The sequence below is a fragment of the Procambarus clarkii genome, chromosome 64, assembly GCF_040958095.1.
Source record: "Procambarus clarkii isolate CNS0578487 chromosome 64, FALCON_Pclarkii_2.0, whole genome shotgun sequence".
Taxonomy (NCBI): domain Eukaryota; kingdom Metazoa; phylum Arthropoda; class Malacostraca; order Decapoda; family Cambaridae; genus Procambarus; species Procambarus clarkii.
The window spans coordinates 17336966-17352682 of NC_091213.1; the positions used below are offsets into that span (position 1 = coordinate 17336966).

General features: G+C 46.8%; 1 protein-coding gene across 2 annotated transcripts in view; it reads right to left on the reverse strand.

Moving 5' to 3' along the window:
* LOC123769025 (xanthine dehydrogenase/oxidase) overlaps window positions 1-15717 on the reverse strand; it is a 170241-nt gene that overhangs the window by 124051 nt on the left and 30473 nt on the right. Inside the window, exons 3-5 of one of the 2 annotated variants that reach the window (XM_069309232.1) lie at window positions 8372-8538; window positions 6445-6605; window positions 1501-1630 (exon numbers count right to left, since the gene is read on the reverse strand). In XM_069309232.1, the coding sequence (XP_069165333.1) occupies window positions 1501-1630; window positions 6445-6605; window positions 8372-8538 (458 nt within the window). Of the gene's footprint in view, window positions 1-1500; window positions 1631-6288; window positions 6309-6444; window positions 6606-8371; window positions 8539-15717 lie in introns of those variants that run through there. The other variant, XM_069309233.1, reaches the window with a different exon arrangement.

The following is a 15717-nucleotide window of genomic DNA, read 5'->3' on the forward strand; positions in this document are numbered from 1 at the left end:
GCAGGGCAGGCAGCTTAGTACAGTACCAGCCGTGCAGGGCAGACAGCTTAGTACAGTACCAGCCGTGCAGGGCAGGCAGCTTAGTACAGTACCAGCCGTGCAGGGCAGGCAGCTTAGTACAGTACCAGCCGTGCAGGGCAGACAGCTTAGTACAGTACCAGCCGTGCAGGGCAGGCAGCTTAGTACAGTACCAGCCGTGCAGGGCAGACAGCTTAGTACAGTACCAGCCGTGCAGGGCAGGCAGCTTAGTACAGTACCAGCCGTGCAGGGCAGGCAGCTTAGTACAGTACCAGCCGTGCAGGGCAGACAGCTTAGTACAGTACCAGCCGTGCAGGGCAGGCAGCTTAGTACAGTACAAGCCGTGCAGGGCAGGCAGCTTAGTACAGTACAAGCCGTGCAGGGCAGGCAGCTTAGTACAGTACAAGCCGTGCAGGGCAGGCAGCTTAGTACAGTACAAGCCGTGCAGGGCAGGCAGCTTAGTACAGTACAAGCCGTGCAGGGCAGGCAGCTTTGTACAGTACAAGCCGTGCAGGGCAGGCAGCTTAGTACAGTACAAGCCGTGCAGGGCAGGCAGCTTAGTACAGTACAAGCCGTGCAGGGCAGGCAGCTTAGTACAGTACAAGCCGTGCAGGGCAGGCAGCTTAGTACAGTACAAGCCGTGCAGGGCAGGCAGCTTAGTACAGTACAAGCCGTGCAGGGCAGGCAGCTTAGTACAGTACAAGCCGTGCAGGGCAGGCAGCTTAGTACAGTACAAGCCGTGCAGGGCAGGCAGCTTAGTACAGTACAAGCCGTGCAGGGCAGGCAGCTTAGTACAGTACCAGCCGTGCAGGGCAGGCAGCTTAGTACAGTACCAGCCGTGCAGGGCAGGCAGCTTAGTACAGTACCAGCCGTGCAGGGCAGACAGCTTAGTACAGTACCAGCCGTGCAGGGCAGGCAGCTTAGTACAGTACCAGCCGTGCAGGGCAGGCAGCTTAGTACAGTACCAGCCGTGCAGGGCAGGCAGCTTAGTACAGTACCAGCCGTGCAGGGCAGGCAGCTTAGTACAGTACCAGCCGTGCAGGGCAGGCAGCTTAGTACAGTACCAGCCGTGCAGGGCAGGCAGCTTAGTACAGTACCAGCCGTGCAGGGCAGGCAGCTTAGTACAGTACCAGCCGTGCAGGGCAGGCAGCTTAGTACAGTACCAGCCGTGCAGGGCAGGCAGCTTAGTACAGTACCAGCCGTGCAGGGCAGGCAGCTTAGTACAGTACCAGCCGTGCAGGGCAGGCAGCTTAGTACAGTACCAGCCGTGCAGGGCAGGCAGCTTAGTACAGTACCAGCCGTGCAGGGCAGGCAGCTTAGTACAGTACCAGCCGTGCAGGGCAGGCAGCTTAGTACAGTACCAGCCGTGCAGGGCAGGCAGCTTAGTACAGTACCAGCCGTGCAGGGCAGGCGAGGGAACATTAAGTAACACACAGGTGACACCAAAAAATGTCAGGTAAGAAAACACACTCCTGCGGGTACCTCTATATCCTGGACTGTGATGGACTTGAAGGCGTCGAGGATGGGTCGGTAGCCTGTGCACCGACAGATGGAGCCGTCGAGATGGTGCTCCACCTCCTCCGGGGTCCACGAGGCCTGGCTCTGGGTCAGCCTGCAGGGAAGCCAGGAAGTCATTATCAAGAGAGAGCATTTGGCCAGTATAGCTGTGAAGGTCTTGAAATACCTGTGAAGTCAAGGACTTGAAGATGATGACGTAAGGAAGGACGATGCCTTCCCTTGCACCATCCGATGTAAGGGGGCGCTATTACGCTTGTCTCTTCCCACAGTACACTCCTGGGACCTTACAACAGTAGCCAGGACATGTACCCCACAGCACACTCCTGGGACCTTACAACAGTAGCCAGGACATGTACCCCACAGTACACTCCTGGGACCTTACTACAGTACCCAGGACATGTACCCCACAGCACACTCCTGGCACCTTACTACAGTACCCAGGATATGTACCCCACAGCACACTCCTGGCACCTTACTACAGTACCCAGGACATGTACCCCACAGCACACTCCTGGGACCTTACTACAGTACCCAGGACATGTACCCCACAGCACACTCCTGGGACCTTACTACAGTACCCAGGACATGTACCCCACAGCACACTCCTGGGACCTTAGTACAGTACCCAGGACATGTACCCCACAGCACACTCCTGGGATTATACTACAGTACCCAGGACATGTACCCCACAGCACACTCCTGGGATTATACTACAGTACCCAGGACATGTACCCCACAGCACACTCCTGGGACCTTAGTACAGTACCCAGGACATGTACCCCACAGCACACTCCTGGGACCTTACTACAGTACCCAGGACATGTACCCCACAGCACACTCCTGGGACCTTACTACAGTACCCAGGACATGTACCCCACAGCACACTCCTGGGACCTTACTACAGTACCCAGGACATGTACCCCACAGCACACTCCTGGGACCTTACTACAGTACCCAGGACATGTACCCCACAGCACACTCCTGGGACCTTACTACAGTACCCAGGACATGTACCCCACAGCACACTCCTGGGACCTTACTACAGTACCCAGCACATGTACCCCACAGCACACTGGGGTCACTTGCCGGCAACAACCACAAGTTATCAACAGAATAAATCCCAATTACTTCCTCATTTCTTCTGGAGTTAGCAGAAGTAGAGGACCATTCTGAAGAGGAATACCACCCTCCAGGGACCATCCTCCAGGGACCACCCTCCAGGGACCACCCTCCCGGGACCATCCTCCAGGGACCACCCTCCAGGGACCACCCTGCTGGGACCATCCTCCAGGGACTATCCTCCAAGGACCACCCTCCAGGGACCATCATCCAGGGACCACCCACCCAAGGACCACCCTCCAGGGACCATCCTCCAGGGACCACCCTCCAGGGACCACCCTCCAGGGACCATCCTCTAGGGACCACCCTCCCGGGACCACCCTCCAGGGACCATCCTCCAGGGACCACCCTGCTGGGACCGTCCTCCAGGGACTATCCTCCAAGGACCACCCTCCAGAGACCATCATCCAGGGACCACCCACCCTTGGACCACCCTCCAGGGACCATGCTCCAGGGACCACCCTCCCAGGGACCACCCTCCAGGGGCCACCCTCCAGGGACCACCCTCCAGGGACCATCCTCCAGGGACCACCCTCCAGGGACCACCCTCCAGGGACCAACCCTCAAGGGACGACCCTCCAGAGACCACCCTCCAGGGACCACCCTCCAGGGACCACCCTCAAGGGACCACCCTCAAGGGACCACCCTCCAGGGACCACCTTCCCAGGGACAACCCTCCAGGGACCATCCTCCAGGGACCACCCTCCAGGGACCACCTTCCCAGGGACAACCCTCCAGGGACCATCCTCCAGGGACCACCCTCCAGGGATCACCCTCCAGGGACCATCCTCCATGGACCACCCTCCATGGACCACCCTCCAGGGACCATCCTCCAGGGACCACCCTCCAGGGACCACCCTCCAGGGACCATCCTCCAGGGACCACCCTCCAGGGACCACCCTCCAGGGACCACCCTCCAGAGACCACCATCCAGGGACCATCCTCCAGGGACCACCCTCCAGGGACCACCCTCTAGGGACAGTGAGGGACTCTGGTAGTCCTCGTGGGAGCTGAGGGTCCAGGTTGTGTCTGGGAGCCACAGGTGTGGAGTCCTTAGAACGGGCATGGAAGCCGACTGTAGGATCCCCAACACCACCCATCCATCTATTCCTCCTTCTTTGTATCTATTACTCCGTCTATCTCACTCTATCCATGTGGTCACTTATATATACACCTATCAATCAATATGTCCATTCAGCTATCCATCAAACCATATCCCTATAACCGTCCATTTACCTTTAAATCCATCCGTCTGTCATCAGTCAATCTCTCTATTTAGCTTTCTATCTATATATCTATCTATCCATTAATCTACCTATTCATCTATCCATCTCTTTGTCCACCTATCGATCTATCCATCTATTTGTCCATCTATCTATTTATGCATCCATCTACTCTACTCATCTGTCTTTCCATCCATCTACTTTACTCATCTCTCTATTCATCTGTCTATCCATCCAGTTATCTTCTTATCCATCTGTCCATCTTTCCATCCATCTATCTGTTTATCTTTCCATAATGTATCCATTAATCTATCAGTCCATAAATGTATCCAGCTATCTATCAGTCCATCTATCCATCAATCTATCCATGCATATATCCATCCATACATCTATATATCAATCTCTTTAGCCATGCATTTATTCATTCATATCTGTCTGTCTCTCTTTCTCTGTCTGTCTGTCTGTCTGTCTCTCTGTGTCTCTTCTATAAAAAATATACTTGTCTAATGAGTGGGCTGTTGCCGGACACTAAAATACTAAAAAAGAATTGTTAACCCATTTATACTGATAAAGGAACGTGGCTTGAGACACCGTTGAAGTTGTGGCAAGTTTTATGCTAGTATGGACAAATTATGATTAGCAGGAAATTTATGGTAATTTGCCTGAGATCAGTGAATACTGGTACATATTACTATAAGAAAAATTTATTTAAAAAAAATTGTTTTGAAAATATTTAGTTGAGTATCCGGCAGGACGGAAGTGCCAAAATTAGTCATGGGGGTTGAATGTGGCACTGACTCACCGTTCCCTTTGTAATTCTGGCGACCCTGACCAGACTATGTTCATCCCATACCCAGACTCTCGGGTACGGAATAAACCTCTACCAATATGAGAGACTAGACCCAGTGTCTGGCTTCCAACTTTGTACAAAAAGACAAACAGACAGAGACATCATACTTTATAATACGGATAGGTGGAAAAGCATCTCTTGGTTCCTGTCCAATCATTTTAGCTTGTTGTGTGAAATCATTGCTTCTTGTTCGTGTTGCAGCTACCCTTTAGAAAACGTGATCTGGATGAATATCATCCTAATTGTTCAATATTTTAAATTTTTTGATGAGATCAGCCTTGTCATGTCTTGTTTACAGTGTTGTTCAATGTAAACAAGACATGATCGGTCAAAACAACTCTAGGGGTATTTTTTAAAATATATTGTTACAATCACTAAAACTATATGGGGAAAAACATCAAATATTACACACACGAAAATGAAAATCGCATGAGTTTGCCTATAAATGTTAATATTTCTTGAAAAACTTAACTTGGACCAATCCTGACCAGTCTCTGTCCGTCCCAAACCACAAACCATTTGTCGTACAAAGTTGGTTGGGACTAACACCAAGCATCTGGCCTCCCACTTTGGCTAAACGAGCAGACATTCTCTCTGTTTCATTGTGTATAGATTGTGTTTAGTTAGTCCTATGATTGATTAGGTGTTTTGGTTCTGTTAATAGTTATTTGCAATCTTAGTATGTGGGAGAAGCATTTACAGAGGTGCGAGTCAACAAACTGTCCTCATAAACTGAGGTTAAATGCTCATTAATCTATCTGCCAAACCCTCTGTTTATGAATGAAAAACTATTTATAAACGGCACATAACTGATTCCGTTCAAACTTTTACTGAATTGGCAATTGTTCTTTTTCTTCTTGTTTACGATTCGCTCACTATAAATGCCTCACCCACAGACAGCAAACACAAATATTTGTCAGAAAAACAAAACCCCTAACCTGATGTATCCTAGACTTAAATATACACAAAGTATTTATATGCATTGATATTAATTTATTTTCAATAAAGTATCAGTTTTAGATACATAGTTCATTATAATTGAGGAACGCGTCTATCCGGGCGGCCGCAGCTTGGATGAGCCTAGCCTGAGGACAGGTTGTAGTATCGACAATGGGAACCAGTTGGGTAATATATACTTTGCTCTCAGTGAAGTCTTTCATCAAATTACACATAATAAACTATCAAACTAGTGCAGAGGAAATGATCAACAATATGGCGGAAGAAACACCTTTGAAAATAGTTTAAGTAAAAATTTTGCACGAAACAATGGATAAACACTGAAAAAGTTTAGATTCAGATAAACCTGGATAAACATTAGTTTGGAAATAGGGTTAATTATATTTGGAACTGATTTCCGGGGAACTTTAGATCACTTGATGGTTTCATGTGTAGGTTAGACACATAAATGAATGAAAATAAGTAGAAGCTGCTACATGTAGGCCAATAGACCATCAGTAGTTACCGTAACTCCTATGTTCACATCTTCCTGTTGTTATACATGTTAATGACCATACCTGGCCACTATACATACTCATGACCATGCTGGGTCACTGTACTCACCCATACATACTCATGACCATGCCTGGTCACTGTACTCACTCATACATACTCATGACCATGCCTGGTCACTGTACTCACCCATACATACTCATGACCATGCCTGGTCACTGTACTCACCCATACATACTCATGACCATGCCTGGTCACTGTACTCACCCATACATACTCATGACCATGCCGGGGGAGCAGTAGCCACACTGGGTGCCGTTGTAGTCAGCCAGACGCTCCTGGATGACGTGGTAACCATCGAACCTGTTCCCGAGACCCTCCACCGTCGTCACCTCCCACCCCAGGCACCCCAACACTGGCACCAAGCACTGTGGGAGAGGTAGGCCTAGTAGTATACACACTGTGGGAGAGGTAGGCCTAGTAGTATACACACTGTGGGAGAGGTAGTCCTAGTAGTATACACACTGTGGGAGAAATAGGCCTAGTAGTATACACACTGTGGGAGAGGCAGTCTTTGTTGTACAACCACTGTGGGAGACGAAGTTTTAGTGATATTCATTGTGGGAGGTCAGTTTTAATAAATCCACGCTGAGAAGACAGTCTTAATAATGCCTACTGTGGGAGGAAATTTTTAGTTATACCCATTTTACGGAGGCAATGTTAATAATACCCACAGTGTGTATGGTCAGTGTTAGTAATACCCACAGTGTGTATGGTCAGTGTTAGTAATACCCACAGTGTGGGGTCAGTGTTAGTAATACCCACAGTGTGGGGTCAGTGTTAGTAATACCCACAGTGTGGGGTCAGTGTTCGTAATACATATAGTGTGTGGTCAGTGTTAGTAATACCCACAGTGTGGGGTCAGTGTTCGTAATACATATAGTGTGTGGTCAGTGTTAGTAATACCCACAGTGAGAGGTCAGTGTTAGTAATACCCACAGTGAGAGGTCAGTGTTAGTAATACCCACAGTGAGAGGTCAGTGTTAGTAATACCCACAGTGAGAGGTCAGTGTTAGTAATACCCACAGTGAGAGGTCAGTGTTAGTAATACCCACAGTGAGAGGTCAGTGTTAGTAATACCCACAGTGAGAGGTCAGTGTTAGTAATACCCACAGTGTGGGGTCAGTGTTAGTAATATCCACAGCGAGGGGTCAGTGTTATCTGGACATATCTGGACATTGTGCAACAGTGTGTGTAGTTGTGCCGTTAGTTCTGTCACTGTTGTGGTGGATAAGTGCCCTGGAACCCCTCCTGTTGCCCCAATGTGGAGTATAAGTGCCCTAGAGCCCCTTCTGTTGCCTCCAGTGTGGTGTATAAGTGCCCTGGAACCCCTCCTGTTGCCTCTAGTGTAGTGTACAAGTGCTCTGGAACCCTTCCTGTTGCCTTCAGTGTGGTGTACAAGTGCCCTGGAACCCCCTGTTGCCTCCAGTGTGGTGTATAAGTGCCCTGGAACCCTTCCTGTTGCCTCCAGTGTGGTGTATAAGTGCCCTGGAACCCTTCCTGTTGCCTCCAGTGTAGTGTACAAGTGCTCTGGAACCCTTCCTGTTTTCTTCAGTGTGGTGTACAAGTGCCCTGGAACCCCCTGTTGCCTCCAGTGTGGTGTACAAGTGCTCTGGAACCCTTCCTGTTGCCTCCAGTGTGGTGTACAAGTGCCCTGGAACCCTTCCTGTTGCCTCCAGTGTGGTGTATAAGTGCCCTAGAGCCCCTTCTGTTGCCTCCAGTGTGGTGTACAAGTGCCCTGGAACCCCCTGTTGCCTCCAGTGTGGTGTATAAGTGCCCTGGAACCCTTCCTGTTGCCTCCAGTGTGGTGTACAAGTGCCCTGGAACCCCTTCTGTTGCCTTCAGTGATATCACGTCTTGGTCGTTATGTTCAGAAGATTCTTATGAATGTTCGGAGAAGCCTTCCAATAATCGCCCGTCATATAACTGGTCAGTCTTTACTCTTTTGTATGTATATATAACTAAATATGTATATGTATATTATGTATAATTGAACCGTCTGCCTGCCTGTTTGTGTGTGCCACAACCTGTGTCCGTACAATTGACTTCCCTAAGCCTCAAGCTCCCTGTTCCCACGCCTCTGTGTTGAAGCTTATGTTGGTGGGTGTAAGCTTGAGCGTGAGGCTATACTGACACTGTTGACCGCCTGAGTCATCTTCTTGCCCGTGGCAGGGTTGGTGACGGAGGCGACGACGATACAGGCGCCGCAGCCACCCTCGTAGCAGGTGGTGTGGGTTCCTGGCAGCCCCTGCGCCTTCAGGAAGCTGGCAAGGCGGGTGGAGGCGCTCACGTCTGACCCAACTGTGCGGCCAGCAGGTCACCCGCAGCAGCGCATCACCAGAAGTATCATCACCAGCAGGTCACCAGCAGCAGCGCATCACCAGAAGTATCATCACCAGCAGGTCACCAGCAGCACCAACAACAGAAGGAGGAACCAAGTTATGAGGAAGCAGGGGCATATGTGATTGAAATACTGGAGCATAATGTAGGCGTCTAGTAACATGACAACATAGAAGCGATGTCATGGCAACACTAGACACAATATAGGAGTATAATGTACGCAACATAAAAGAGATGTCATGGCAACACTAGACACAATATAGGAGTATAATGTACGCAACATAAAAGAGATGTCATGGCAACATTAGACACAATATAGGAGCATAATGTACGCAACATAGAGACGGTATCATGGCAACATTAGACACAATATAGGAGCATAATGTAGGCAACATAGAGACGGTATCATGGCAACATTAGACACAATATAGGAGCATAATGTAGGCAACATAGAGACGGTATCATGGCAACACTAGACACAATATAGGAGTATAATGTACGCAACATAGAGACGGTATCATGGCAACACTAGACACAATATAGGAGTATAATGTACGCAACATAGAGACGGTATCATGGCAACACTAGACACAATATAGGAGCATAATGTACGCAACATAGAGACGGTATCATGGCAACACTAGACACAAAGGATGTAACAGTAGGACTGTTGATATAAAAAGACCATCCCACTACTGCCACCATTGTAACGGGGGCCAGCCTTTAACCTCATTTACTGGTTAAATGCTGGTCGTTATTAAGTAAATATATACAGAAACCAGAGATCTACTGTGTAACCTTCAGTTCACCTCCACAAGATCTAAACGTTTGACCGTTTAGATATCACGGCTCGAGGATACTGTACCCTTCTATGCTACACTGCAAACTCTGACTTACACAACCACCACCTGCTATCCACTGAGTAATTCCTCCAATGGACGGTGAAGCAGGATACCGTCAATTAGGTATAAAACCCCGAAAATGTATCCCCAATTATTCGGAAAGGAGGGATAAGATTTATGTTAGTGTGGAAATTAAATCCAAGTATAAAGGGATTTTCTGCGAAATTAAGCAAATGCTTGCTGGCTTGCAGAGGGGCTAGTTCCAACCATGATGCTTGCGCCCAACAGCAATGTAAAGTAAACGTTGGGGAAATTTCACTAAACACCATAATATTGTAAACAAAATTTATTAAATCAAAGGTATTCAAATAAATAAAGTAACAGTAACACTCCCTAAGCTGAACACTCTCCTAACTGAATATTTTCCTAACTGAGGCAATTGGTAATTAACTACAGCAATTAATGTGGATTTCTACACTATAATAAACTCAGACACAAACAATTACCTTAAAATATTGCAGCCAGGCCTCAATGTTTTGACGTGGCTCCAGGGAGAGATGTTGACCCCAGTTGATACACAGCCTACACTGAATCTTTCTCTCCAATACTGACCTCTCAGAGGCTGACCCTAGGCTAGTTGTCAGATTAATCTTTGAAAATTGCTAACTAAAATCCAGTATTTGTCACTGAAGGTGACTTCTAATTCCAAAACAAATGGGAATTATCTTGATACTCGAACCAGGCTAATTACAATATTGAGTACCTCTTGTATTTCACTAATTTACATGATGTAACAAACAAGATGGTAGGTACCTATTTTTCCAGTGATGAAATATATTTTACCTTTTTCAGATCTTACTGAAGTCAAATGCTTTTTTGATAACATACGAGACTTATTCATTATTCTCAATTGCCGTTAATTTTAACATAAGTGCTTAACCACGATTGATTATTCCTACTAATTCTTTAATACATGACTTCTTCTCCTAGTTTGATGACTCGACACTGGGTCCCTGTGGCGTTGCTGTACAATGAGCTCTAATACCTAGGGGAAGGGATTACTCCCAGCCTGTCAGGTCACTACCAACTCACTACTGGCTTTTAATGTTAAATCTATGGTCTTTCTATATTAACAGTCCTACTGTTACATTGTAACGGGGACCAGCCTTTAATGTCATCACCCACCAGCTGCGTCGTCAAGACTGCAAGCAAACCGGAAGTAAATATAGAGAGATCGGGGAGGGAGACAGCATGTAGCAGTTCTAATTATTCTCTTCGTTGGATCCATGGTTACATCGTCTATTGTAACGCAAGCGGAACGAGGCGGACACTAGATAAACGACACGGGCTCCCTACTGCGTATTGTTGACTCGCCATAGAAGGGGGGGCCACAGCCTCCCTCGGCCCAAGGGAGGCTGTGGCCTCTTAACTGTACAAGGGTATGCACGATTGGTGTTTACGGTCTAGTAGTCTGGTGTCATCAAGAAACCCCTGCGATGAACTGAACCACGGTGACTGAAGATTGGGAGCCACTTGTTTTGCAAACACGCCACCCACCTCAACGCCTTTCTGCAGCTACTTCTGTCACGAAACATCGTTGTTCGTTTACGTCCAGCATTTCCGTGGCTCAGCTACCGGTTCAGTCTCTTCTATCAAGACTGTTTTGTGGGCTACAAGATGAGTAATGAGTCACGTCTCTTTAGGGAGGTTCACCCGACCGGCGACAGCCAGTCACAGGCTGTCACTGATCACTCAACACTCAATTCTAGGACAGTATGTTGTCCTTCAGCGGAAACTGGATGAAGTACAAGTGGACCAGGATTATCTACAGTCAGCAACTGATGGTCGTTGAAACTACAATCAACTAATCGTCGGTCTTCGAACATCATCATCTATTTTTTTTGTGTTCATGAACAACTGTGGAACAGTAAATGTAATTGCCATCTTTGTTCTATAATATTAATGTAATGCTTTTGAATACCTAGGAACATGTGTTGGAATAATAGTGATTAAATGTTGAAACCAAGAAAATAAGTTACTAAAATTCTGGAGAAAGACAATTTTGTTAAATAACACTGTCTAATGAAAATCTATTGCACGGTACCTAGAACAACAGGTACTAGGAAAATTGTTGTCATGTCGTGTTCTGTGCTTTCAGATCAAGAGAGGCGAACTAAATATTACTGACTAGGTCAATTAGAGTCCTACCCTGAAAGGCTAGGCGATACCCAGGACTTCATTGTGGGACAAGCGATGACAGCACCAGTCTCCCACCAGCAACTGTCAGACTCGGCACATCTTCCAAAATTCAAGATAATGCAGACAGACAACTTTCCTACAGCATATGGAGCAGTGAGGACAATGGAAGAGGAGCAGCCAGAGATCAAACTTTCTAACAAAGTCAATTTGAGAGGAGGAATTATAATAACATTAGGAGACCAACAGACTGCAAATTTCTTAGAAAAACGTAACAGTCCTGCAAGGAAAACTTTTATGTTTGGAAATGCTGGACCCTTCAGAAAGGCGCACACGAGTCGTGCTTTGGGGATACCTAGTCGACTTTCACTGGATCCAATACTAGAACATAAGCAAATCTTGAATGTGTAACGATCCCGCTCAAATGTAGACAAAGCACTGACACGTCAGGTTCTGGTGACCGTCATGGGACATATGCCAGAAACATTCAGTCTTGAAATTGAGGAATATACCGACAGAGATCATAGGTCCTTGAACCCCTGTGCTGCTTCAGATGTCAAAAATGCGGCCACCATCAATCACGCTGCACCGGACAAGAGAGATGCGGAGTGTGCAGCCTGAGGCATCCAATCAAAGACTATATAGGCAAGAACAACACAAACCAGACCACAATAGCCAAATGCCTAAATTGTGGAAGTCAACATCAAGCATGAAGCATAACCTGCTCTGCATGGAGAGAAAAGTGCAGACAACTCAGACCAGGACCAACTCACAGACCAACAATACATACACCAACACCATCATCTGGAACACTCGTGCACACCCACTACGCACACCCACTCTCACAGAACAAAATTTCCCAATCTTCTCAATGAACTCCAAATAAAAAAAATACACCAAAACCGCTGCTGAAATACAACAAAAGGCAATCACTTTCAGAGTCAACACAATAAATTTACAGTTTTACGGAGGTCCAGCTGAAAAACATCGTGAAGATCATGGCAGAAACCATTAGCAATTGCCTACAGATGATACAGAACGCCTCACAACAACACACGCAAGAAATCACTTGTCTAATAATAGATAAGATCGCACAGCAGACCAAAGTAACACAAGAAATAGACAGTCTGAGACAAAACGGAGCACAAGAGGACAAACACCGCGACATGGACATACAGACTACCAACAACAGTCTGGTAGTCAAGACACTAGACCCTCAAGATCCACAAAAGCAACTGCAAGAAGCAGTGGCCAATCAAGATCAACGGAATCTTACAACACAATAAACAGACATCAACAGCAAATGCAGTCTGATAGGCAACAACACCAACAAAGAAGTATTAAACAGCAGAGATGAACAGATTTTGACAACACAAGAGGCGGGCATGAACAATCAATGCAGTCTGATGTGCAGCAATAGCAACATCGAAGTGATGGACAACAGGGATGCCTAGATTTCAACAATGTAGGAGATGAACATGAACAATCAGTGTAGTCCGATTTGCAGCACCACACGACTTGCGAGGTGGAGAATATAGACGTCGATTCCGAAGAGGAGTTCTACTAGAACAGGCAACACCAACCGAAACCGTCGTCGGGTCATTACCAATATTGCAGTGGAACATACACGGTCTTGGAAATAAAAACCACACCCTTCAGGAAGCTGCAATCAGTACGAAAGCAGATATCATCGTTTTGGAAGAAACTCTATTCCCAGTCACAAAATCCTTCACATTAGCTGGATATCAGTACTATATTATACCGTATGAACAGAGGAGACAATGAGGTTTAATAACCCTAGTCAGAAACACCATACCCAGCCCGAAAAGAGACCCAGTTTCATGTGGGGATGGAGTAGAGGTATTAACAGTAACAGTGAATAAGGCTAATATTGAGTTCCTCATATACAACGTCTTCAAGCCCCCTAGACGTAGACTAGAAGCAGAAACAGTGCTTGCCTTGATCACGCACGAAAATGTAATTATTGCTGGGGATTTTAAAGCTCATCATCCAGAGTTAGGTGCGACTGGGCCAGCAATGCAGATGGGCGCCATTTAGCTGCTGCTCTGCGAGAAGTACCTGAAATTACACTTCTCAACACTGGGGAACCCACTCACATTCAAGAGGGTTCCCTTGATCTTACATTAATCTCAACAGTGCTCAAGCATCAGGTGAAGTGTGAGGTAGACCCGGTGATCACCAGTGACCACTACGCTACTGTCACAACACTAAACATAGAACGAACCTCCTACACAACGTGCACAATCTCGGTGGAATTTCAAAAAGGCCAATTGGAATATATACCAAGAGGAACTTGAAAATGTACATGTGACATACACGCCACCTGAGGATTTGAACATACACGAGACCAGTCTCTAGGAAGGCGTTACAGCTGCTGTGGACAAAGCTATTCCAATCATTATCCAAGGAAACACAAAAGGAAAGAACTATTGGTTCTTTAGTAGTGTAGTTAAAACATCTGCAACACCTACCTCAACATCTAGAACACCTGTCTCAACATCTACAACACCTACCTCAACATCTAGAACACCTACCTCAACATCAACAACACCTACCTCAACATCAACAACACCTACCTCAACATCTGCACGCCTAACTTAACATCGACAACACCTACCTCGACAACTGCACACCTACCTTAACATCAGCATCACCTACCTCAACATCTGCAACACCTACTTCAACATCTGCAACACCTACTTCAACATCTGCAACACCTACTTCAACATCTACAACACCTACCTCAACATCTGTAACACCTACCTCAACATCTGCAACACCTATCTCAACACCTGCAACACCTACCTCAACATCTGCAACACCTACTTCAACATCTGTAACACCTGACTCAACATTTGTAACACCTGACTCAACATCTGTAACACCTGAGAAGTGTGTTAGCTGCTGATTTACGCATTGTTGGTAGACATTGGCGTACCACGGGATTGGCTTAGGAGAGTAACGGACAACAGTGAGGTGACTGTTGTGAAGTGCTGCTAGCCGGTCACTAGAGGCTTCTGAAAGGGGTTAGCTTCCCCTGTATATGGTTGTTTGTGACCCCAATCAGCGTGTGGCTGAAGTCCTCCGCCAGCGAGTGGCTGGAGAGCGATAGTGGGGTATAGGCACCGCGTGATAATGTGGACTGGTCCATATAAAAGGTCAACTCGCCAGTGTTTTCCAGTACGAGTGGACAAAGTATTGAGTGGTGGAAACGCTGGGGTTGGTGAACACTGCATGTGTGCGCTTTTGGTGTCCTGTGTGAAAGTGACACTATTGTAAATAAGTGTGGTGATAGTCAGTTTTTATATATTTAACGTTGAAAGTGTAAATATATTGGTGAAGGGAACTGTGTGTATTATTCATCCCCCTTTCCCTTATTACACTATACAGCCAATCCTTGAAAGCGTATTACCGACTTGGGGTGGATACTATAAACGAGGTTCATCTATCAAGAACCCGGTTACTGGTCCATAGTGACCGTAACAACCACAGATGTCTGAGTGTGAGTGAGTGTATGCCACAAATGTAAGTTCAGGATCCTGATTGTTTCATTGTGTGTTTCGTGTGATGATTACCGGTAATCATTCAAAACGTATTTCATCAGAGTCAACTCGCAACGATTTCTCTGCCATCAAGTAGAGATTGTGAAGCGTTTATGGCCTCACTCTTGGCAGAGTGTGAGTGGAAACCTTCAAGTGTGTCACGCTTCTCTGAGGGCGACCAGGCATGGCTGATTAAACACACGTCAGATTAGGATTGTGTCACCAGCATTATTAGTTATTGTCTCAGTGACCAAAAAAAAAATATATTAATTGTAACATTATTATTGTTATTTTGATCCTGCAAGCGTCGACATGCAGAAATTGCAATATTCACCCATTACTCGAGCTGGTCGGCCGAGCGGACAGCACGCTGGACTTGTGATCCTGTGGTCCTGGGTTCAATCCCAGGCGCCGGCGAGAAACAATGGGCAGAGTTTCTTTCACCCTATGCCCCTGTTACCTAACAGTAAAATAGGTACCTGAGTGTTAGTCAGCTGTCACGGGCTGCTTCCTGGGGGTGGAGGCCTGGTCGAGGACCG